The sequence below is a fragment of the Thamnophis sirtalis genome, unplaced genomic scaffold (genome assembly GCF_051295495.1).
Source record: "Thamnophis sirtalis isolate CommonGarterSnake01/CBP01778 unplaced genomic scaffold, rThaSir2_p1.2 scaffold_12, whole genome shotgun sequence".
NCBI classification, from domain to species: Eukaryota; Metazoa; Chordata; class Lepidosauria; order Squamata; family Natricidae; genus Thamnophis; species Thamnophis sirtalis.
Window position 1 is genome coordinate 28,735,040 of NW_028261392.1, and position 26,454 is coordinate 28,761,493.

Consider the following 26,454-nt stretch of genomic DNA (forward strand, 5'->3'; position numbering starts at 1 on the left):
ATAGTTGTTGAAAATGAAAAATAAAATTGGTATGTACACTGCCTTGCACTATCAAGAGAAAAATGGATATAAACCAATGCACTCCCTGTGAAAATAGCACAGAACCCATGACTTAAAATTTTAATAAATGTTAAGGTTTAGTAAATCTTAATGAATTGGAAGATCATGATATCTCAAGCTTACTAAAACTAAGCATTTATGTGGAATCTAGTTACTGTAGATAATTTTGTATGTCCTGAATTCTTCATAGTGAAAGACAGCAAACTATCACTTGTATTCAGCTGTTAAACTGTTATTTCTTGCCAAATCTCTTATGAATGTGAAATCGCCATAAACTTCATCTCTTTTTTCCCAAGGCAAGTTCTTGCCCCTCATAGCAATAACTCTTGCTTAAATTTAAAAAAATGCTTGGAATGTGGCATTCATTCAGTGCCAGTCTTTATGCTTTTTCTATCCATCAGTTTAAAAATGCTAATTGACTCCAGCGTGCTTTTAAGTTTCTCACCATATTTGTTAAATATTGACTTTGGTAGTAATAAATACAATGGTGGGCTGATTTCAAATTGCTTTTCACAAATTTTGATAGTGTTCTCAGTATCTGGACTGAAAATCCTCTTTTCCCCCGTATTAAATTCTATTCTGATGTATAGAACCTACTGATCCAAATGGCACACATGGCTCTAATCCATGTTTTTTAACCATGATTTTAAAATAAATTATAATTGGCATTTTCCAAGACATACATTACATCTAATCTACACAGATTAGAATGTTTAATTTGTAGAAATAGTTAAAGCCAAACCCAAACCATCACTATCATTTACTAGAATGTCTGATAAATACATCAAACAATATGAAGTACTTACCTGCACCTAACCCAATTTGTTTTAGCCTTGTTAAAAGGCAAAGGAACATGGCTAGTATGTGAAGTAATGTCTTGATCAAAACATGGTTGACTGAATTAATCCAACTGCCTGAAGCATAAATTAATCACATTGGCTGTGTTCATATGGACAGTGTTTTATGCAAATCCAGCAACCACATTTTGGCCTACTGTAAATGTGTTGTGTGACTGGATCATGGTGATCTTTGGAGGAAGTTGAACAAGGTTGACAAAAGTGTATTCCATTCAGTTGTATCTTCATAAAGTCAGGCTTTCTAGAGCAGAAACCACAACTACCCAGTTAATTGAGGTTGCAATTTCATAAAGTTCAATTTTGCAAATCAGCTATGGGTCATATTCTATCATCATACTCTCCACTTCTTATTCCCAAAGTCCATTTCAAGTGATCTGCTAATGATTTTTTTCTCCCCTCAATTACCAATAATGTGGTTTTTTAAAAAAAATACTTCTAACTTTTGCTCTGAATAACATACAATTTGGCTAATAAGAGTTATGGATTTTCTGTCTGGAAAGACTCAAGGAGGTTTTGTATCTCATTGCTTTGATCTAAGTTAAGATTTTGTTTAGCATTTCCTAAAATGCAATATGCGTTGAATGAAACTTTTTTTTTTTAAAAGCAGCCTTCATGTGTAATACGGATTAGTCACACCTCAAATAGCACCACTATCTTTCCTTTACACTGTATATTTTAATGGCTGTTGCATTAGTATTTCTATTTTTTAGAAACGTAAACATTATCTTTTGTTAACTATTTGTGCAAATGAAAATTAATCTTAGCAACTGATCCTATTACTAAATGCCTGAAGCCTGCAAAACATCAGTAGGACAGGAGTCACCCATATCTTGGGGTAGAAATGCAACAGAGAAACCCTGCAACAGGGAAGGCATGCTCCTGATAGACTTTCAGAACCTACAGTATGACAACTTTGCAGGAGGACAGACGCATACTAGGGACATCAGGAGTCCAGTGGTGGGATTCAGCCAGTTTGCACCTATTTGGGAGAACCGGTTGTTAACTTTCTAAGCAGTTCGGAGAACCGGTTGTTGGAAGAAATCTCATTTTGTTTTTTTTTCCACTTTACAGGACTAATCCTGTATGGAAAGCGGGAAGGAAACATTCTGGTGTTGTTTCTAGCCTAATCTTTATTGCCCTGCTTACAGAAACTGCCTCTCTGATTAACCCTTATTACATTGTAACAGCTAAGGTGAAGCGTCCATCAACTTGAGTGATGTTGAGCTGGCCATGCCCACCCAGTCACATGACCACCGAGCTCCATCTACCCAGCTGGTCATTAGGGAAGAGAACTGGTTGTTAAATTATTTGAATCCCACTAGTGACGTGTGGTGAGGTTTATGGCTGGTAAGGCACTGACACAGTGGTCGTTTTCAAATTTTTTTAGACTTGTGGACTTCAATTCCCAGAATTCCACAGCCAGGCATGTTCAGTTCCGATTTAAAGCGACAGCATTTATTTTTCTCCTTTGTGAAAGTTTCCTTCATTCTTTTTCTTCTCCCTCCCTCTCCTTTGTCCCTCTCTCCCTCCCTCCCCCCTCTCTCAAACAGACACACGCACACAGAGAAGTTGGATTGGAGTATCTCTCCTACCCCCTTCCCTCTCTCACTCACTCTCTCTCAAACAAACACAAAGGTTGGATGCAACCTGCTGTCTGGGTGAGAAATGCCTGAAACGCAATAAAGCCCGCCCACCCACCCACTCACCTCCTGCTTGCAGGCTGGGATGAGAGAAGAGGCAGAGAAGCTGGAGGGGAGCCGATCCGAGCCTTTGATTGCAGGCGGAGCCACGTTGCCTTTTCAAACTTGTAATCAGTGAAGCTGGACTTATATAGTTTTATCCATGTGTGTGTGTGTGTCTGTGTGTTTGAAAAGGCAACATGGCTCTGCCTGCAATCAAACTACACTTGGAGAGGGATCTACACTTGAGGATGAAGTTTGAATTCCTCCCCTCCCTCCGACCCACACCTACCTTTTCCAGCTGTTTCAGAGAGGATTTCAACTATGCTGTTGCCTGCCATCATGAAAAGAAAAGAAAATGTAAAAGGAAAAAGGCAAGAGCTGAGGTCAGGCTGAGCTAGTTGCTGCCAGAGTCACCGTGGATGACTCTGTTTAACTGTCTAAAAAAGCCTCTAAAAAAGCGCCCTCTACAGGAGGAGGCAGAATGATGTGCCTCACTTATGTCAAGAATTTTTAGGCTTTTAACCCTTGCTTAACTCTGCTCAAATGATCATAAAATACCTAAAGTCAGACTAAATGAGGCACTTTGTTCTCCTGCCTCCTCCTGTACAGGGTGCTTTTTAGAGGCTTTTTTAAACAGTTAAGCACTAAGCAGAGTCATCCACGGTGACTCTGGCAGCAACTAGCTCAGCCTGACCTTAGCTCTTGCTTTTTCCTTTTACGTTTTTTTTTTCATGATGACAGTGGTGAGGCTCTGCCTCCCCTGCCTCCCCTGCCTCCCCTGACTGCACGTCCCTGTAATCCCACCACTGAAGGAGTCCCTCAACTAACAAGACCATATGCCACATAGAGCTTTATAGGTAATGGCCAGCAACTTGAATCACACATAGAAGCACCCAGGCAACCACTGCAGCTCTCAGAGGTATTGCCCATCACTGCCCACATCACAGATTCTGGAGCAGTTGGAGTTTCCAGGTGATCTTCAAAGGTAGCCCAGGTAGAGTGCATTGCAATAGTCAAACCACAAGGTAACCAGGACACAATTGACTTTCTAAAGAGCCTGTTGATTTAGGAAGGGAAGCAACTGGCTTTAGTGGTTTTGATAACTGATTTTGATAAAGCCCCCTTCTCAAGGGGCCTAAGCAAACTCAGCAGAATTTTTTTAAAAAGACAAGTCCTTTCATGTGAGAAAATTGAAAAACAAGAGACAAGAATAGACCAACATTTTTGTAATAGAGATCTGAACAAAGGGTTCCTTCTTCCCTGACCCCATTGCATGGACAGTATTAGGCCTGTACTTTTAAAGTTAATTTTAAGTGATCTGGAGTTAGGAATGAACAGTGAGTGCCTAGATTTGCTGATGATAACAATCAGTGCAGAGTGCTAAATTGAAAAGGATTGTGAAAAGCTTCAGAAGGTTTTCCACTTGACTGAAAAGTGACAAATGCAGTTCAGCATAAACAAGTTTAAAATGAAACATATTAATTCAAAAACCATGAACTCCGTGTCTACATTAACAGTGTTTATACTGGTATTGATAAATCACAAAATGTATCCTAGACTCTTGGTGAATAATTCATTGAACATACATACCAGTGCTGTATAAGCTAAGGTGACCAGATTTTCAGATTGGAAAAGAGGGACGCCTTTGACCGGGGGGGGGGGGGGGGGGGGGGGCCTTGATTAAAAAAAAATTTTTTTGTCAAAAGGTCACCCCAGGACACTGAAACCAGCATAAATACGAATCTGTTGCCAAACAAAATTTTGATCACGTGACCATGAGGATCACGTGACCACGGTCGCTAAGTGTGAAAAATGGTCGCAACGGTCGCTAAGTGTGAAAAATGGTCATCAGTCACTTTTTTCAATGCCATTGTAACTTTGGTCACTAAATGTTTTCCCCCTCCTCGAGACTCCTCACTTCTTCCTTCATTCCTCTTGCTTATCTACCTTCACCTTATCCGTCTTCTGCTCTTTCCCTCTCTTCCTTCCTTTCTCCTTCCATCCTCTCTTCTTTCCTCACTCACTCCCTTCCTCCTTTTCTCTTCCTTCCTCCTTCCATTCTTTCAGCTTCATTTCTTTTGCCTATCTACCTTCTCTGTCTTTCTGCTCTTTCCATTTCTCTCTTCCTCTTCGCTTCTGTTCCTTCCTCCTTCCCTCCTTTCCTATTTCTTCCTTCTTCCTTCCTTCTGCCTATCTACCTTCACCTTCTCTGTCTTTCTGCTCTTTCCCTGTCTTCCCCTTTCCTCCCTCCCTTCTTTCCTTTCTAGTTCCATCTTTTCTTCTTTCCTCTCTCCCTCCCTTTTTCTTTTTTCCTTCCTTCCTCTTTCCTCTTGCCTATCAACTTCATCCTCTTTGTCTTTCTGCTCTTTCCCTCTCTTCCCCTTTTCTTCCTACCTCCTTCCCTCTTTTCTCCCTCCCTTCTTCTTTTTCTTCTTTTTTCTTCCATCTTCCTCCTTCTCCTCCCATTCTTTCTCCTTCCATCCATCTTTTCTCCTTCCATCTTCTCCCCCCTCCCTTCTTCTTTTTTCCTTCCCCCCTCCCTCCTTCCTTCCTCTCCTTCCCTTTCTCGCACACAGGAAGGGAAGGGGAGGCTTTCTAGTCGCTTTCACAGCATAATTTCTTTATCTAACTTTTAAAAAACAGTGTGCAAATTTCGTAACCTGCGAAGCACCAAGTTATTATCTTCTGTTGTTACAAATTCGCAGCTACTCCATTCTTTCCGATAGGGAACTGCATTTCCCAAGATGCCTCAGGTCCTCAAAGCGCTGAACGTGGTTTTGCAATTGACTCCAGTGAGGCCCGGTAGCCGCCGGTTGGGGTGGCTGTCAAGGCGCTGAAAGGAAGGAGCTGCAGCCGAAGGGAGAGACGTTCCCCCCCTGCTGGCGGCGCCTGTGCTGTGGTGGGAAGCGAACTGCGGGTCCCCCCCTGCCGCCGCCGCCTTCTTTACCTCTGCCTCTTCCAGAGCCCGGGGTGGCTGTCAGGGTGCTGACAGCGGAGCAGACGCGCCGTTTGTTACTGCTTCCAGCAATCGAGACGGACGAGGGAAGCGGTGGCGGCGGACGTCAGCAGCGACTGTAACGAGGTGCGGAGGAAGAACGGAAGGTCCAGCCATGGACGAGAAGGTAGCTAGCCCCAACAACAACAACGCGCTGCTCTTGCCGCCACCTCTGGATGGGAAGCAACCAAGCCTTGCAGACTCGCTTCCCACCGCACCGTGTTGTTGTTGGGGCCAGCCACCGCCGCTTCCCTCGTCCGTCTCGATCCTGGAAGCAGTAACAAACTGGCCGCGTCCGCTCCACCGTCAGCGCCCTGACAGCCACCCCGGGCTCTGGAAGAGGCAGAGGTAAAGAAGGCGGCGACGGCAGGGGGGGACCCGCAGTTCGCTTCCCACCACAGCACAGGCGCCGCCAGCGGGCTTGCTTTGCTGAACACGGGGGGGAACGTCTCTCCCTTCGGCTGCAGCTCCTTCCTTTCAGCGCCTTGACAGCCACCCCATTGCTGCTGGCGCCGCGGCGGGAGGAGCGAGCGAGAGAGCCACCGACCGACCCCGCGCGTCCCATCGCCGACTCCAACTCAGCGGGTGAAGGGGCGAACTCTCATTAGCAGCGGGGATGGTTAAATGTTACATCGGAAGATTGATGGGGTATTTTAGAATTCAATCAGCGCAGTAACAACTAAACAGGCAGGCATGCCAAGTGGCACAGGACAGGCAAGAATTTACCAGGGGCTTTTTAATTAGGGGTGGAGGGAGATGGACCTCAATTCAGGACCGCGTGAGGGAGTCCTGTTTTTTCAAGCAAGAATTCTCAAAGAGCAGTTGCTGCCGCGAATGAAAAGCAGTTTTTAACCCCAAGCGCGATGCCACGAATGTCACTATTTCCATCCAAGCCGCCACCACAATCCTTGCAAGCCGGCAAGAAAGCGGAAGCAAGAAGAAAAAAATAAATAAATAACCATCCTCCCAAGCAGCCAGAGCTTGCAAATGGCGACGTTGCAATGAGGGTCGTACTCCTGACCCTCTAAAACTCTCGGGAAACTCCTTCGCAGCCACGGGGGGGGGGACCACATCACAGGAGCAGCCCCACTGGTGGGAGAACGATGGGACGGCTGCGAAAAGGAACAAGGGGGGGGGAGATTGACAGCAAGGGTCCGTCCCACCGCTCGCCTTAAAGTTCTCGCCTAGCCGAACTCTGGGGTTGCAGCCGCTGCTCCCATTCCCTCAACTCAGAGTACGGAGCGCGCGCAAAACCCTGCCATGCGGGACTCCCCGCAAACCTCTCGCATATCCCCCCCCGCTTGCTCCGTCTTACCAGATTTTGGGGGATATCTGTAGAGGGAATTGGACGGGACATCCACCTCTTCCACTCCGGCGTTCTGCCGGCTGGTGAGCGCTCCCATGCTTCAGGCACGGCGGCAGAGGGTATCCGGGGTTGCAGAGGGGGGGCAGAGAGGAGGGGGGTGTGTCAGCTTCCCAGTTCGCGGCAGACCTTTTCTAGCCGGCTCAAAGGACTTCCCCGGACTTGCTTTGCTGAGCAGGGGCTTTAGTAGAAAGGAAAGCAACTTCAGAGCTGGTATCGGGCCAGCAAAGGCTTCCCACTGCCGGCATGACTTTGAAGTGCGGCTTTCCTTCCACGCGGGCCGACATGGAAGGCAAGCCAGCCCTTCAAACTCATGCTGGCACTTTAGTGTGCCCCTCGGCTGCCATTCAGCGAAAGATGTTTCGCTGAATGGCGGGCGAGTTCTAAACTGCCGGCATGACTTTGAAAGGGCTGGATTGCCTTCCGCGCGGGCCGAAGTGGAAGGCAAGCGGCAAGCCAGCCCTTCAAACTCATGCTGGCACTTTAGCGTGCCCCTCGGCCGCCATTCAGCGAAACATATTTCGCTGAATGGCGGGCGAGTTCTAAACTGCCGGCATGACTTTGAAAGGGCTGGATGCCTTCCGCGCGGGCCGAAGTGGAAGGCAAGCGGCAAGCCAACACTTCAAAGTCCTGCCGGCAGGCAGGGCTGGAGCGAGCCTGCTCCGTCCCGGTGGGTGCATGAGCGGAGCACTTTTCCAGCGTTCCTGTGCCTGGAGAGCTCCCTCTGCATATGAGCCCGGGATCCGCCATTTGCGCTCCCTTGCTCTGCCTCGCCACCCGCCTTCCCTATCTAGGGACTCCTCCAGCAGAAATAGCAGAGTCGCGTCGAGCGCCGCTCTGCCTTTCTCTGTGCTCTTCCCGCCCGGACGCCCAGAGCCTCCCAGCCCGCCCGGCCCTGGGTGAGTCAACTGCAGTGCAGCGGGTGGCGATCCCGCCACCCCCCCCTCACTCGCCCCGCCCGTCACTTACTCTGAGTTCGGAGAAGAAGCGGCGGCCCCAGGTGGCACTTTTCGCAGAGGTTTTTCCACAGCTTGTCCGGAAGTGGAGCTGGAAAGGCGAGCTCGCTCCCCGCTCACTCGCTACGCTACCCCGCCCATGCGAGCGGCAACTGATGGGCGGGGGACTCATGCGGCATGCTAAGCGGACTCCAGCCAATCAGTGAGCTGGCTGGGATGGAAAACTTTAAGCATGCCGCGTTTTCCATCCCAGCCAGCTCACTGATTGGCTGGAGTCCAGGCCAATCCAATCTGTGAGCGGCAGGCTGGGCTGGCTTAAATTTGTAGGTAGGAGGTAGGATAGAGAACAGAACGATGAGCCAGCCCAGCAAGCTAGCAGCTGATGGGCGGGAGCTGCGAGCGCCAAAAAAAGCGTGCTTTTTAAAAAGGCGGGCGGGACGCGGGAAAATGCGTTGGAAGGCGGGTGTGTCCCGCCAAAAGCGGGACGTCTGGTCACCTTAGTATAAGCAGCTGTTGAAGGAAGGAAGGAAGGAAGGAAGGAAGGAAGGAAGGAAGGAAGGAAGCAAGCAAGCAAGCAAGCAAGCAAGCAAGCAAGCAAGCAAGCAAGCAAGCAAGCAAGCAAAGTCCTGGTAGAAATTATTAGAAAAGGAACTGAAGATAAAATAAATAGTAAGGCTCCCATACAAATCAACATCATAGCTACCGTGTTTTGCCCCAACAAATAGCTTCCAGGTGATCTTCAAAGCTCATGCACAGTAGATTGCAATAGTCCACATGTGGCACAGTTAGGACCTCTTCCACCAGGTAGGGCCACAATTTGCTCAGACAATTGGGCAGAAGCTTCACGGGTGTTGCTCCCATCTGCTTATCTTGTTAGCAGTTGAGAATCCAGGAAAGCCTTCAAATCTTGGAATTACCCTCTTCCAGGCAGTGCCATTCCAAAGACAGGCAATAACAGAGCTGCTGGAGTACTTCAATGAACAAAATGGTTGATCTAGTTTGGCTTCAGCTTCAGCATGTTTTATCTCCTGCAAGCCCCAATAGCCTTCATACACTATCACAGTCATGTTTTTTCACTTAGTAACCACTTTTATTTTATGAGACGTGGTGGCTCAGCGGCTAAGACACTGCGCTTGTCGATCAGAAAGGTTGGCAGTTGGGTGGTTCGAATCCCTAGTGCCGCATAATGGAGTGAGCTCCTGTTACTTGTCCCAGCTTCTGCCAACTTAGCAGTTCAAAAGCATGTAAAAATGCAAGTAGAAAAATAGGAACCACCTCTGATGAGAAGCAACAGTGTTCCGTGCACCTTCCTCATTTAGTCATGCCCACCCCATGACCATGGAGACATCTTTGGACAGTGCTGGCTCTTCAGCTTTGAAACGGAGATGAGCATTGTCCCCTAGAGTCGGAAATGACTAGCACATATGTGCGAGAGGAACCTTTACCTTTACGTTACCAATTTTTATTATCAACCAAATTGCTAGAAACAATTTAGTTACTAAACAAGGGTTACTTGTAGTCAGTATAACATTATTTAAGGTGTTTAATAATCTTGATAATACAATACAATAAAATAGCAGAGTTGGAAGGGACCTTGGAGGTCTTCTAGTCCAACCCCCTGCCTAGGCAGGAAACCCTATACCGTTTCAGACAAAAGGCTATCCAACATCTTCTTAAAGACTTCCAGTGTTGGGGCATTCACAGAGGCAAGCTGTTCCACTGATTAATTGTTCTAACTGTCAGGAAATTTCTCCTCAGTTCTAAATTGCTTCTCTCCTTGATTAGTTTCCACCCATTGCTTCTTGTTCTACCCTCAGGTGCCTTGGAAAATAGTTTGACTCCCTCTTCTTTGTGGCAACCCCTGAGATATTGGAACACTACTATCATGTCTCCCCTAGTCCTTCTTTTCATTAAACTAATCATACCCAGTTCCTGCAACTGTTCTTCACATGTTTTAGTCTCCAGTCGCTCTTCTCTGCACTCTTTCTAGAGTCTCCACATCTTTTCTACATAGTAGCGACCAAAGCTGAATGCAGTATTCCAAGTGTGGCCTTACCAAGGCATTATAAAGTGGTATTAACACTTCACGTGATCTTGATTCTATCCCTCTGTTTATGTAGCCTAGAACTGTGTTGGCTTTTTTGGCAGCTGCTGCACACTGCTGGCTCATATTTAAATGGTTTTCCACTAGGACTCCAAGATCCCTTTCACAGTTACTACTATTGAGCAAGTTACCACTTATACTGTACCTGTGCATTTTGTTTTTCTTGCCTAAATATAGAACCTTACTCTTTTCACCATTGAATTTCATTTTATTAGATAGTGCCTAATGTTCAAGTTTGTCAAGATCCTTCTGTATCTTAAGCAAGTGTTGGCTATTCCTGCCAGCTTGGTGTCACCTGCAAATTTGATATGTTCCCCATTTATTCCCTCATCCAAATCATTGATGATGTTGAAGAGTACTGGGCCTAAAACTGAGCCTTGGGGTACTCCACTGCATACTTCCCTCCATGTAGATACAGTTCCATTGAGGACTACATGTTGAGTGTGGTTGGTCAGCCAGTTACGAATCCATCTGGTGGTGATGCTGTCCAACCCACATTCTTCTACTTTATCTAGTGGTAGGTTATGGTCTACCTTATCAAATGCCTTACTGAACTCCAAGTAAACGATATCGACGGCATTCCTCTGGTCCACTAATTTTGTCATTGTCAAAGTATGCAGTAAGATTAGTCTGGCATGATCTGTTTTTGACAAACCCATGTTGGCTTTTGGCTATTACTTTGTTTACTTCTAGGTGTTCACTAATTCGTTGCTTGATTATCTTTTCCAGAATCTTTCCTGGTATTGAGGTCAGGCTGATAGTCTGTCGTTTCCTGCATCTATTTTTTTTCCTTTTTTGAAGATGGGATCCACATCAGCTCTTTTCTAGTCATCTGGTAGTTCCCCGGTGCTCCAGGATCTCTGAAAGATATAGTTCAGTGGTTCTGATATCTCGTCTACCAGTTCCTTCAGAATCCCGAGATGTAATCCATCCAGTCCTGGTTATTTGAACTCATCTAGGGTAGACAGGTGCTCACTTACCATTTTCTTCCCTATTTCAACATGTGTTCCTAATCTGATTTTTGTGGTGCTGTTTTTGATAGGTTGGACTGTTTTATCCCTTTGTGTAAAGACAGATGCAAAACATGAGTTAAATGGTTCTGCTTTCTCCTTGTTGCTTGACCATGTGGAACATCTTTGTGCTAGATCAAGAAAAGAATGAACTCTCTAGGTACTGTTGAACTTCATTTCCCATCAGTTAAGAAGGATGGGAGGATTTGTAACCCAATATCCTCCTTTTGCACATCTCATTATATGTTTATATGTATATAGAAGCAAACTAGCTTACATTTTTCTCTTCATTTCCACTAGAGGGGAGTGTAGAGCAAGGAAGTTGCTTTCCTCTTATGAAATATATTAGAACATTTCTCATAACTATTATAATTGTTATAATTTTATTATACTCTTCCTTTCACCGTGTTTTAGAATGGATTGAATGCAGAGCCTGCATATACAAATTTATAGCAAGAATTATTTACTGTTATTGAATTATGGTATCCTAAAATACCATTTGTAAATGTAAGATAGTCCTTGTTCAGGAAATAAGTACATGAACTGGTTAAATTACGTATAACGATAGACATTTGAGGACAGTTGGGAAAATAAATTTCAGCTAAAGCAGGAACAAAGGAAAGAACAACTCATATGGGATGTGAGTAGTTTAGCATGGGACTAACTACAGGGAGATATTTTTCAAGGTCCTGGCCCATGGATTTCTTTTGGATTAGTCTAGTGGATTCAAATATTCCCAAGGAACCTTCCATTCTCCAGACTCCTTCACTAAGATGGAAAACTTGCATTGATTGAGATACCTAATTCAAGTGGCATTTGAAGTTCTTCAGACTCCAGGTCACACCTCTACTTCTTGTTGACTCTCCTAGTCTATTTTGGAGGCTTTGTGTCAACCAAAATACAGAGTTCCCTCGCTAGGAAACAATGGGTGTCCCCACCTTCTTGTAACATATATTCTTCCTTTGCTGGAGGAAATCTAAATAGGAATCCCTTTTTCTGATAATACATTAGTGAGATTTGATAGAGAAGTCCAACCAATGCATATTTTTATTTATGCATAGCCCTGTGAGCAGTTTCAGAAATATTCATGTAGATTTTAAGACAAATCTGAAAGCAGCTTGGACAAGCATAGCCAAGGATAAATTAATCAGTCTGTAATTGGAACCTTATTTAAATATAAACAAACCCCCGACTTGAATCTGCTCCTCTTTTCTCAATCTATTTTCTTTTTCTAAGAGCCCAGATTATGAATTTTAAACCCTTTTTCTTTCTGCTGGATTAAAATGAGCAGATGGATTTGAACAAATGTTACATAATATAATCACTTTTTTCTAATTTATAACCATGTAAACATCCAAAAATAGTAAATACCGGTCTGAGATAAATGTTTTGATAACCTAAGAGTTTTCTCTTTTCAATAGCCAGCCTTCCTGTCTACTTTCTCATGTCCTCTCTTTTAAGAGTTAGGCCAGAAGTCTTCAAACTTGACAACTTTTAAGACTTGTGGACTTCAACTCCCAGAATTCTCCAGCCAGCATAACATGTTGCCAAGTTTGGGAACCCCTAAATTAGGCTGTATAAGTTTCTCATCACAGCTGTCCATTCATTCTACCCTTAATTATTCTTCTGCCTTTAGATAATCAAATGATTTTGTTAAGCAATAAAATGTATTTTTTAAAAATAACATTATTAACTTGCTCACATGAAATATGGCCTGGACGGGTAATTGCTTATTAACACATGCCTTCCCACTAATCCAGATGGCCATCTCACCTTCTTCCAGAGACTGAAGATAATTCTCTTCTCTTCTCTCATCTTTCCTTACAAGTGCCACCCAACGAGTTTCATGACTGAACCTACTGCCGTCTTGACCAAAGTTTGGATAGTCAAATATCCCAGGAATAGAATGGTTACTTTAATGGACGCTGCGGAGTGTTAGTCTTGTATCTGTTGCTTTTGTGGAGAACATTAGGGGTTTTTTTAGTCATGGTATTGTTCCCATCATTGATTAGCTGAGCAACCCTAATTATTAGATAGCATGTAGCATGGTTCTGTCATTGCTTTAGTGATCCAGATTTTAGTAACAGTTGTTAATCCAAAAGGCTTGAAGAATATTTGATCACCACAATGTAAAAAAGATGTGGAGACTCTAGAAAGAGTGCAGAGAACAGCAACAATGATGATTAGGGGACTGGAGACTAAAACATATGAAGAATGATTGCAGGAACTGGGTATGTCTAGTTACTGAAAAGGACTAGGGGAGACATGATAGCAGTGTTCCAATATCTCAGGGTTGCCATAAAGAGGGAGTCAAACTATTCTCCAAAGCACCTGAGGATAGGACAAGAAGCAATGGGTGGAAACTAATCAAGGTGAGAAGCAACATAGAACTGGGGAGAAATTTCCTGACAGTTAGAACAATTAATCAGTGGAAAAACTTGCCTCCAGAAGTTGTGAATGCTCCAACAGTGGAAGTTTTTAAGATGTTGGATATCCATTTGCCTGAAGTGGTATAGGGTCTCCTGCCTAGGCAGGGGGTTGGACTAAAAGACCTCCAAGGTTGCTTCCAACTCTATTATTCTATTAATAATTGACTTAGTGGAACCAAGAATAAGGCAGTGCTTTATTTGATATTAATAGTTGGTGATTTTTCTTTTTGAAAAGAATTTATAAGGTGCACTTCAAAATATAATTTGGTAGCAGACAAAAAACAAATACAACTGCTACTGTGCAAAAATGCTAAAATATAGTGTGGTGTGTTTTATTTTCTAATTCAATTTGTAAAGGTCCCGTTAGAAACAGAAAAACACAGACATATCAGTTTGTTTTTAAATACTTCATTCATCTTAATTTTATGCAAATCACAAAAGAATTGGTACAAAGCTTTTGAAGTATACATGTAGAGAGAATTTATACAACTGACCTTTGCAAATTCAATCAATATGATACTGAATTTGCTGAAAAATGAAATAAGAGGCCACTACTTTTAACTGAAAATGCAATATTTTAAAAGTTACAAAGCAATAGTTTTAAAAAGTAAATCCATGCATTTAATAAAATAAAGCTGAAAGCTACTGACTTGACATTCTAACAATTTTTATAGTTTATAGTGTCAAAATGCCATTCTGTGAACTATGGTAAGATACTTTCCTGCAGTAAGCAAAAAGCATTTCAAATTTATTCTGTTAATTGTAGAATATGACCCTATTCCCATCTTATAATACAAAAGGTTAACATTTAACAAAAAGTAGGGGAAGCTAATGTCAGCTTTGACGTTATGAATTAAAACATGTAAAGCCTCACCTTTGCTTCAGTTTAAGCAGTTATTAATATGATCTAAGAAAATTCACTTCCTTCTGAAAACTGAGCAAATACATAAAATCATTTTTGCTGCCACCCCCTGCTCCTTGCATAGTCAAAACTGGCACCAATATTGCTTACCATAGTCTCAACAGAAAATGTTAAATCAAAACACCGTAGTTTGCTAATATCAAAATGAACTAATCTACAGAGTTTAGTTTTCAGAAAGGTTTGATGAAAGTGAAAACATTCTAAAAGTTCTTATAGCAAATAAAAAAATATAAAACTAGACCATGTCATAAAAAACAAATATTCTATTGTAAAATTAGCTATTAATATAACTAATGAACCTGACACATGCAAAATTAGAAGCATAAGGCTGTTGTGTCAAATGCTTTTAGTAATATGTAACAAAAAAAAATCCTGCATCTTCAGGTGTTACCATACCAATTCCATTATTTGTATTACTATTTCAAAGTATATTAACATCCAGAAAACGTGTCTTTTAATAATTCAGGAACCATGATAAAGATACATTGTACCTAAAACAGTATTATCGTACTTTTCTGCAACTTTAATCAAACTGGAATGCTCAATAACGCTGTTAAGTTCAGGGATACTTTCAGCTGTATCCCCAAAACCATGGTAGTGTCCATAGTGCAATCTATCTCCAAGGTCATCCAACCATGGGGGCCTATTTGAAACAAGGCTACTTGGGCTTCCATTCAGATGTAAAGAACCGCACATATCAGAAGCATTTAGAACCTTTGCTGGTTCCTCAACACTATGGCCATCATTGATTATATGGTTATGATCAGAGATTAGTGCATTAGGTACTATCAATGTTAGGCATTCTTCACGCCTGGAACTCAATCCATTGAGCTGTGGTGGGGAACTGAAGTCCAAATGTCCATTGATGATATTTCCATTGGCCAATGCTTTCAATATGGAGTTACTGCAATTCATATCTGTATTAAGAAATAGACCCATCAAGCACAAATTGACTCAAAATAAAAACCACCTTTTCTATACTCTTTTTCAAAAAAATCTATAAATTAGACATCTCTTAGGACAAACTTATATTTTAGATCTTAACCAGTTTCTTTTATGTATCAGGACACCTGTATCTGAGGAATCTTTGAAAACTGAATAGCTACTTTTCCGATAAAGAAAATAATCTAATCCAGACATAATGCAATACATACTTGCTTAACAGTATGTTGCATCAAACACAATGGGTTTGTCTCAAAGGTGTTTTTCCAAAAGGCAACTGGACCTTCTTGGGGGAGGGGTTTGGAAACGTTTCGCTTCTCGTCCAAGAAGCGTCTTCAGAAGAAATGAAGAAGTTTCTTAGATGAGAAAGGGAATGCTTTCGAAGAAAGAAAATAAGTCCAGTGGCCTTTGGGAAAAAGTACTTTTGAGACAAGCACGACACAGATGATTGAGAATCTCCATAGACACAGTGGGTTTATATTAAGTACCTATGCCTAGGGCCTGTGTGCCACCTCTCAGTGGGCACACACACTGTTGCCAGCTGCTTTTCTGGTTTCTAAAAACCCAAAGACCAGCTGGCTGGTGCGCATGGAAAACCCAAAGACCAGCTGGCTGGTGCGCATGGGAAACCCAAAGACCAGCTGGCTGGCGCATGCATGCGCACTGGCCAACTGGTCTTCAGGTTTCCAGTGTGCGCATTCCTGTTTGGGCTCTTGGTGCAGAAAAGGTTCACCATCACTGGTCTAGGGTAAACTGTAGGCATTTTTCCAACAGTTATTGTTAGCATATACTACATCATACAAAACTGCAAGAGGTATTTGGGGATAAAGGACATAAATACAGGTAGCCCTGGACTTAGGACTAGTTGCTTAACGAATGTTTGAAGTTATGATGACCTGAAAAAGGAGACCTGTGATCCAGATTTGAAGTTCTGACTGCTGGATCCCCTCTGTGGTTATGTGACCAAACTCCACAATCCTGGCAAGATGGACCCAGTTATGGTTGTTTGTACCATCTCGAGGTTATGTGACCATGTTTTAAGACAGTTTTTTTAACCAAAATCCAGAACTTCTTTTTTTGGCACAACTGTACTCTTAGTGAGTCACGGATTTACTTAATGACTGCAAAAAAGATCATAAAATCTTTTTCATGTGACCAACCTGTTTTACAATCATCATGACACAGGACTATAATAGAGACTCCATTTCTGTTGTATGTCAAGGACTACCTGTAATGTTAAGTGCAATTTTAAATGCTATAAAATCTTTGTTTTATAAGGTTTAAAAGATACTAAACTAGTAAATAGTATAGTTATTTTAAGTTCAGATTACAATATGCATATAGTAAACAATAATTATGAAAATTCTTGGATTCCTACAATTATGAAAAGGGTTGTAAAAATTCAAGAATGGCTATGCAGTGTGTTATCAGCAATTTTATTTAAAATAAAAAGCAAAATGAAACCATCTTTAGAATGTACAATATTCCAAAGTGCCATTTATATATTACACCAATAAATCATGAGCGCAATAATATCACAGACATAATGTACTTTAAATTGGACATTTAATGGAATTATTCATAAATAGGGCATGAAAATATTAATGTAGCCCTAGAGAACTCATTGCAAGAAATAATAAAATGTACAGAAAAAGTAGTGCTATGTTTGGCAAGTTCTATTTCTAAAGACGGGTATTTTTTGTTTAGGAGAATTTGGCTTTATTTTTGCAAAGTGCTAACTTTTATTAATACTTTCAGCTTCAGCACTGCAAGTGCACAAGTAATTTGTGATATCAATGTTTCACCTCAAGGGGACCATTTAATGTCACTGGCTACAATTTATTCAACTAGTCTACTGCTTTAGTTTCCCCCATTAGGTAACCTTGTTATACCATTAAAGGTAGTTTTTATGAGTCATGATTGCCAATTCTGTTTTGATTTACAAATCATAGTTTTGGATCAGTAAACCGGTTCATTTTGCACTTTCTACTAATAGGCAGACCAGTAGAATTTAGTATATTGGATGTTTAAGTTGAAAGAAATTTTAAATGCTGTAGGAAAAGTATTCAACACACAAAATATGCTAGTAGTTTTTTCCTCAACATTTATATAAAATTCTTGCTTCACATAAAGGCATTTCAAGTGAGAACAATTATTATATTGAAATTACTTTAAAACAGTAAAAACCTTAATTTCTATTAAAAAACACATCTGCAAAATATTTCTCTCTGCCTGAATGGTTTAGCTAAGCACCGATTACTTCTAAGTAATCGCATATGGGTTTCTAACTCAGCTACCATTCAGATAATCTCTTCAATTATATACCAAAATGACTTAGTTATCCAATTTGCATAATGGATTTAGGCTTGGGAAAACTGTTATCAGTAAATTAAAATATTAAAATTTTCAGATAAAATCATACACCAACAGGTATGAGTCCTCTTAAAATGCTCACTACCATTATTTTAACAGTGATTCAGAATCTTGGGTTTAATATAGATTCAGAATCTTATGTTTATCATATCAGCTATACTTCATTGACTCCATCAAGGTGTGCAGTCTTCTCCATGGACCCCAAAGAGAAAAAAAAGTTTACAAAGTTTTCACATACATTAAAGTTGTTTCCCACCCCCGTGGTGTAATTGAAAAACAAGCTACTGCTCAATTTGCAGCCATATCAGAATATTTTTGATGAACTTAATCGTGGATACTTTCCCCCTCTATCCCAATTTCCATTTTCCCCGCCGAAAAAGTAAACTGGTGGGAAGAGAACAGACTACACATGGCATGTTCCTAATGAAAATACTATCACCCATTTGTACCTAGAATTCTAGGATCACAACCCATAGAGTTGACTCATTTAGCTTGGCCTTAAGTGAACTCTTTTGAACCGAGAATATTCCCAATGTAAGTACCCACCCTTGAAAAGGAAATATTATTAATTACATATTAAATTAATATGGATGACACTTTCTTTAGTTTTCCAATAGAAATTTTGGACTATTGATGATGGAATTAATTCAGTTAACATCAGCAGGAAGCTAAAAGGAAATATTTTAATGCATATGGAATAACTTAGGAACAAAACTGGTAGCACTTGTAGAGCCAAGGTGGCGCAGTGGTTAAATGCAGCACTGCAGGCTACTGCTAGATCAGCAGGTCAGCGGTTCAAATCTCACCGGCTCAGGGTTGACTCAGCCTTCCATCCTTCCGAGGTGGGTAAAATGAGGACCCAGATTGTTGGGGGCAATATGCTGACTCTCTGTAAACCGCTTAGAGAGGCCTGAAAGGCCTATGAAGCGGTATATAAGTCTACTGCTATTGCTATTGCTATTGCTTTATTTGAAGATACTAAAACTGGTCTTATGATTATGTAGGCAGTGCAATTAGCTTTTTATTTAATCATAATAAATAATGTGTGTTAATTAAGCTATTAAGATTCTTTTTTTTAAAAAAAGCAATACTCTGTAATCAAGGCACATGGCATGCACATTTAACTCAACACTGGCAATATTTTACACCCGAAACCAACACTTTCAAAATCTTACAAACACCTTCTACAAATATTCATGCTAATTAGGAAGCTTTAAGGTACTTTATAGCATTAAAATAGCTTAAGAGTTTGGACATACTCAATAAGGTAAAGCTATAGATAAAATGCATACTGATTCTTGCAACAACAAGGTGTTTGCATTGCGGAAACGGTGTAAATTTCAATCTCTTTGGGCTCAACAGAATCATTCTTCTGTTTTTTTTCTTCAACCATGTGCATTATCTTGTGGTTAACAGGAAACTCTTGTCTCCCACCTGATATAAGAGCAAACTCTCTATCAACATGCATATTGTTAGCATCCTCTTCATTTCCTCCATTTGTCATTGGTATTAGGCCATCAAAACTTTGATCTGTTTGAGAAAAAACATATTCAGAACAGTACACAAGTTCTTAATCCAAAATAAAAAAAATTACACCTCTATAAAAAAAAAAGGACAACACCAATGTTTTGGGCAGGTGATATGAAAGTCTTAAGGGTCAATCTCAAATCTCACCTCTACCAGTCTGTCTCCCAGGCCATTACAAATCTTGAACTCTATCTACCTCAGCATATTTATTTGCCATGTCAAGGTTTATAAACAATTCCTGTTTTACATAGCATGTTTTACTCAAAACTGGTCACCTGAATGTACTGACTATATTGATAATTTCAGAATGAGAGATACTTAACAATAGCACATTTTTCAGATTTGCTGTAAAAATATTATTCATTCAATTTCTTTAGCCACTCAATTCAACCAAGTGTCTCTGGGAGGCTTTCAGTTCTAAAATTATAGAACCATTGAAACAATGTAAAAAACATTAAAATAAAAATATCCATAATATAAATAACTATTAAAATGATGTAAAACATTAAAACCATGAAAACCCACAATATAAATAAGTATAAACAGCAGCTGTGATGATTAACCAAGTAATAGTAAAGCTAAGTAATGATTGCTTAACCCATTCAGGCCTGAATACATAGCCAAGTTTTTAAAGGTTTGCAAAAAGCCAACAGGATTGTAATCTCCAGGGGACAATATTTCATAAGGCAGGGTCTACAGCAGAAAAGGACTGTCTTCTAGTTCCTGTTAATAGACACTCTGACTGTTTGGATCTGCAGCATGCCCAATTGGTTGGATGAGTAGAAACTCATGGAAAAAGATGGTCCTTCAGGAAACCCTGTTCCAAGTCATGTAGGGATTGAAAGATGACAACCAGCACCTTGAAACACACCGACAGCCGGTAGACCTCACAGAGTAGTGTTGTTACATGTACTGTGTATGTACTGTGTAGTGGGCACCATTTATTACCTGTACATTTTCCAGCAATTGAAGTTTCTGAATGCTAGAGCATGTTACAGTAATCTAAGTGGGAGGCTACAAGGACATAAGTGAAAGTGAGCAGGGACTCCCACTCCAGGAATGGACACAACTGAGTTGTGAATCTAGGAGGACCCCCTGCACTGGATTTGTGAGATAGTGCCACCCCATCCAGAACTAGAGATGGAAGAATCTTATCTCTGGAAGACCCAAACACCTGTAGCCATTGAGCCATACAAATCCAAACAGCCTCCAGACATCCACATCATCACTCAAGTGGTCTGGAGTAGAGATATAAAGCCAAAAGTCATTCACATATTGATGATATCTCACCCAAACTGAAGGATTACCTCACCCACTATTCCCATTTTTCAACTGGAGTGAAACAGATCCCCAAAGTCTCACCTTCAGTTCTAGCTTTCTTCATTCCAAAATTGTTCATATCTTCAAAAGATCGTTTTCGACTAGGCCCTCTTTGACTAGTATTCTGATGGACCCCATTTAAGGTGCCATTGCTATAGAAATGGTTCAATGGGTAGTTCTGAAGGTTGAAGAGCAACTGAGCACATTCTTGGAAGCCCTGGGTATGAGCAAGATCTGCTGCTGTCAGGCCACTGGCATTTCGTAAGCTGCACAATACAAATATATTGAATTACACCCCATAATAAAAATATTATGGTGACTGCTGTTGATTTTACTAATTCTGAAGATGAGCGTTTCTTTTCCCCCAGTAAGGGCATTTAAGCTATCCAGTTTAAAATTATATCACTAATCTTTTGAGCACATATCTGCATTCTAAGCAAAATTTGGGAAGCAGTACAATTAAGTATCATTATGTGCCATAAAAATTCCTAATTAAGTGCCTGAAATTGCTAAAACGTCTTGCCTGCAGCCTGAAGCATCTCACCTTTACATAAACTTCAGACATTTGATCCAACTCCTGACTTATATCATCTCTTTTATTAAAAGGAATTATCTGTAAATAAATATTCAAAATAATTGTTATAAGAGTCCGCAGCATTCTAGAATCTCATACCACGAAAATATTGCAGTTCTTCTTAACAATAAAAAGTAGGTATGCAGGTGTATATCTTGCCAATGTTTATGTTTTGTACTAAGCTGGCAGCTTATATCAAAGTTTGTGACATCATAAGTGGTAGAATATTATTCAGTTCCTTGAAGCACTATTGTACAAGATATATTAAGATTTTGAGCTTTAAAACTGAAATTATTCAGGCAGTTATCTGAAGAATTCAATACTTGCTGAAAACATGACAGAACAGACACATACTGCATATATAGGTAGAACAAAGAATAGCACAGAGAACAGTTAATTTTTTTCCCAATTACAAAATCCTGTGCCTTGTATATCTCTTAGATAAATCATGTAGCATAAGCAACACAGTATATTGTTAGAATGAAAAAACAGACTGTTGGGGTTATTTACGAAATAAGAGAAGCAAATGCCTGGAATAAAGTATTAATACATGCTTAATTCAAAGTGCAAAGAGATTTAGAAAGAATTCTGAGATGGGAATGTTTCAAGCCAAGTAGTCATTATTAAAGGGATGCTAAGATGCTGAGCTTGTCGATCAGAAAGGTTGGCAGTTCAGCGGTTCGAATCCCTAGCGCCGTGTAAAAGAGTGAGCTCCCGTTATTTGTCCTAGCTTCTAACAAACTACAGCTCAAAAGCATGTAAAAATGCAAGTAGAAAAATAGGAACCACCTTTGGTGGAAAAGTAACAGCGTTCCGTGTGCCTTGTGCATTTAGTCATGCCGGCCATATGACCATGGAGATCTCTTGGACGGCGCTGGCTCTTCAGCTTTGAAACGAAGATGAGCACTGCCCCCTAGAGTCAGGAACAACTAGCACATATGTGCAAGGGCAACCTTTATCTTTGTAATTATTAATGAAAGTGACTTTAATTTTTTGGTGGCAATCTGCAAGGTCGATATAGCTATGAGCTGAACTACAGATGTAATGCAATAAGAATAATTAACATCTCATGCAAGTGGGAATGGGTCAAGAACCCACAAACGTATTAAATTCAGGCTGGCAAACACTTCTAATCTCAGAGATTGTAAGAAGGAAGATGTAAGTGAAAGCCAAGACCATCATATAATAAACATCAGCGGAAATGTCTACTGTAATTCTAAAAAAAAATCTAAAATCAATCTATATAGCTAATAAGCAATCCTAAGGGATTATGCTATTAGAGAAAATGGAGATTTATTCATAAATTCTCTTGCTTAATGGAGAACCGAAATTTTCAAGAAATGGTAAGAAATACAACAAAGGAGTCCGAAGAGCATACTATTAATAGACATTAAAAATTATTTATAGCAGCAGCAAGAATCTTGTAATGGAAGACTGTGGAACCGTTAAAACAATTAAAAGACATACTAAAAGTGGATCAAAATATTAAGAAACTACTCTGAACGAATTCTTTGTATATCTTTGTATATATATATAGGGCAGATACTAGTGCCTGGATTAATCTTTTCAAGAAGGAAGGAGATAGACCAAGATGGACCAATCATGATAGATGGGATTATGAAATCTGTAGAAAAACAAAACTCATTTGAGTGCTAGCTCAATTCATGTGGATGACATCAATAAATACAGTTTCAATAGCATCAAAAATCTTTCAGAATTGAGAGAATGAGCAATGTTAAATACCACTGACATAAGAAAGAGTAAAACTATTCCTACTTTCTGTCAGAGACTGGTTTTGATCTGAGGCAGAATTATGGACTGATGCTGCATAAAGAAAATTATCAATTCAGCAGGCAGCTGCAATGAAAAATGCAACTGTCAATACTGCACTATCTTCACACATAGATAAAGGAAATCTATCTACTCTGGTCACAGTTCTTCAAAACAACTGCAAAGCAAAAATCAAGATACCGATGACCAGCAAAATGAGCAACAGAATGGAGCCACTTTCTATGAGGTAAGAGTTCAACAACTGCAATGTAAACCTTGGTGGGAAAAGAAGTGATAGAAGTATGTACACCCAGTGAAAAGAAAGCAGATAGATGGTTTTTGTTTTCAAACGGAGGAGTCCACTCAAATGAATGATAGGAAGTTTTAAAGTCAGAGCAAAAGGAATTCATTATACCATCCATTTCTGAAAGAGATGATAACCACTGTTGTGAATGGTTTAGAAATGGGTTAATTAAATAAATTAGTGCAATAGAAGATTGTGACGTAGACATATACTTTACCTATAACTTCTAAAGATAGAGCCAGCTTGGTGCAGTGGTTAAAGCACCAGATAAAAACTGGAAGACTGTGAATTTTAATCCCATTTTAGGAACAAAACCAGCTGGGAGACCTTGGCCAGCCACCTTCTCAGACCTAAGAAGAGAAGGCAATGGCATATCACTTCTGAAATCTTGCCAAGGAGAGTGCAAAGACTTGTTCAGGCAGTTGGCTGGAATCAATATTAACTTGAAAACACCAAAAACAAAAACAAAAAACAAAACCCCAGCTTTCTAAAGTTAGGGTAGATCTCCTAAGTAGATCTGATGGGGAATCAGAAATAAGATTGCTTCAAAGTTGTATTAAGAGTGGAATTTATTTCAGAAAATGAAATTCAAGAATAAGCAAGCTCCCTGCCAAAGATCAACAAAGAGGAAGTATGTTTCCTTTTATACAATTTCCCTTATCTCTAATGGTAAAGAAAAGAAAGTTTCTTAACAGTGGAAAATTTAAGAGTTTGAAAGTGATAGTTTAAATACAGTAACTGGGAATGACAAAGGTTTTTGATAGCAAGCAAAATAGGAAGGCAATTTTTATACCAAGGTCCATAGAAGAGTCCATAGAAGAGATGACAAGTGAATGAAATTAGTATACTACAAATAAATATTAATTCAATCCAAATTCAGATCTGAACAATAAGCTTAGACAGGAAAGACAAACATCCATATCATAATATAAATCTATACATACATACGTACATATATACATACACACACCTCCTGGCGATCCATTTATCGTATCTTGTTATTATAAAAGATATATTAATACAAAATAGGCCCTAAAAGCAGAATAACTGGTTGTTGTTCATTAGGTTTTAACCCCCTCCCCAAAAAAAGGTTAAAAGAAATCTGGCAAAAAATTCTTGAAAACAATTCTTCTCGTTCAAACTTTCTTCAAAAATGTGGACTTTGATATAGAGTAGACATATCTTATTATAACATTTGATACAGATTTAACAGAAAATAGTTTTTAGGTAGAAATAGAAATAATTTATCTAAAACTGGCTTAAGAGAACAGCGTATTAAAGAAAAACACTATATATAGGTAGTCCTCAATTTACAACCATTCAAAATTACAGCAGCATTGGAAAAAGTGACATGGCAGATCCTTGCAGTTAGTAATTGCAATATCCCCATGGTCACATGATCAAAATTCTGGCACTTGGCAACTGGCATGTATTTGTAACAGTGCTTCAGGTCATGTGATCACTATTTAACAACCTTCACAGCTGGCTTCTGATTAAAAAAAAAGTCAATGGAGGAAGCCAGATCTGCTTAATGACCATATCATTCATTTAACAATTGCAGTGATTTGTTTAACAATTGTGGCAAAGAAAGCTGTAAAATTGGGTGTAACACATTTAACAACCATCTTGCTTAGCCCTGGGAATTCTGGTCCCAATTGTGATAGTAAATCTGAGGACTATCTGTATCAAAATTCAGTACTCAGGGGGTTGAACAACCCACTTGGAAGTGGCACAATACATAATTTGCTAATCCAAAGAATTACTCTAGTATTTATACCACTGTACAGTACTGTATCCTGTGCTATAGAGAAAATACTGCAGGTAAATTAGGCTATTGTAAGTGAGCACAGATTATTGTTGACAGCAACTGCTAAACAGCAGCAGCTTACAAAAAGGTTTTCTTAAGTTTTGAAAAAAAAAAGTAGGTAACAAGGTAGAAGAAGAAAGAGAAAAATCTGCACTTTTCAAATGGAAAAGGGCCAACTGGAGAAAAGAACAAAATCTAGTTACTCAAATAATGTTGAATAGGTAACTGCGATACATGATAAAAATATTGTCTATTCTTCTGATCTTTAGCATGTGCATGTATACCTTGGTTTCCAGTACTAAGGGCAACTTTGATAGCGACTTCTCCCCGTTTGCCTCATCCACATTCCTCTTGGTAATGTGCTGCTCCCAGAGGCTTCATGTCTATGGTTATTCTTGCCAAGAGATCTTCTCATCTGTGGTCTCACTCTTCTTCTGTTTTGAGTTTCCACTTAGCTATGTCCCCATGACATCCATTCTAAGGTCATGATTCATTTGAGACTGTTATAATATTATAAACCAGCTATTAAAGGATGGCAGTGATGAAGCATATAGTATTTAGAACATAAAAATGTGCAATGCTCTCAGCTAAAAACAGATTCATCAGCAGTTCCAATTCCTATTAAAATTATCAACAGACATCCTTAGGAACCTTATCTTAAAGGTAGATGCTTGATGTTAATCTCACAATTTCAATTCTTAACAAGCTGCTGTTTATTATATATGAATACTGCTACCTTTCAATAATGAAAGAATTAAAAGTTGCATATGAAGCCAGTCTATTTCTAACAGCCTATAATGAATTTTCTTCCTAAAACTAAGATTGCAGAGCACAAATTACTTTGATTAGGAACAGTAACTCTGACATTGAAAAATTGCTACTTTGCTAATTATAATTATAAGAACATGACTGCAAATTTCGAAGCCAACATGTTATAGTGGTGAAGGTGCTGCATTGGGGAAATACAAGTTCACGTCCACTCTCAGCCATGAAGTTCACTGAGTGGATTTGGGCCAGTCCCTCTTTCTTCAATACACCTCATAATATTGTTGTGGGGAAGAAAAAACTGAAAAATGCAGTGCATGCATCTTGAGTTCCTGGAGGAAAGGCACGATATAAATCTAATAAATCATAGGTATCCTGAAGACAGTTGTAGACAAAAAATGTGGTAACAAATATTATTTTGCCAGAGTTTTTGGTAGTTCTCTAATGGTTTACTAGAGAAGGAGAAAGGAAAATTCATTTCACTCATACAGGTCAGCTGAAAAAATATCCACTTATAATGTCACATACTTTGAACAAAACATATCTAAAATGTTTGTCAAAAAAGGGGATGTTGAGGTCATATGAAGACTAGCCTCCAAGAATAATTTATGCAACTGCCAGAGTTCCTGCAGCTTAAAATATTTCTTCATTAATGTCAAGAGACAATTTAAGAAAACAAAATCTCCATTCTTAA

At 40.0% G+C, this 26,454-nt stretch overlaps 1 protein-coding gene across 1 annotated transcript in view; it reads right to left on the bottom strand.

The window, feature by feature from the left end:
• Positions 1 to 13,848: 13,848 nt before the first annotated feature.
• The window catches only part of ANKRD10 (ankyrin repeat domain 10), a 31,237-nt gene continuing 18,631 nt past the window's right edge, over positions 13,849 to 26,454 (bottom strand). Inside the window, exons 4-6 of the mRNA XM_014060379.2 lie at positions 20,583 to 20,806; positions 19,128 to 19,223; positions 13,849 to 15,295 (exon numbers count right to left, since the gene is read on the bottom strand). Of these exons, the coding sequence (XP_013915854.2) occupies positions 14,841 to 15,295; positions 19,128 to 19,223; positions 20,583 to 20,806 (775 nt within the window). The 3' untranslated portion in view covers positions 13,849 to 14,840. The remainder of the gene's footprint in view (positions 15,296 to 19,127; positions 19,224 to 20,582; positions 20,807 to 26,454) is intronic.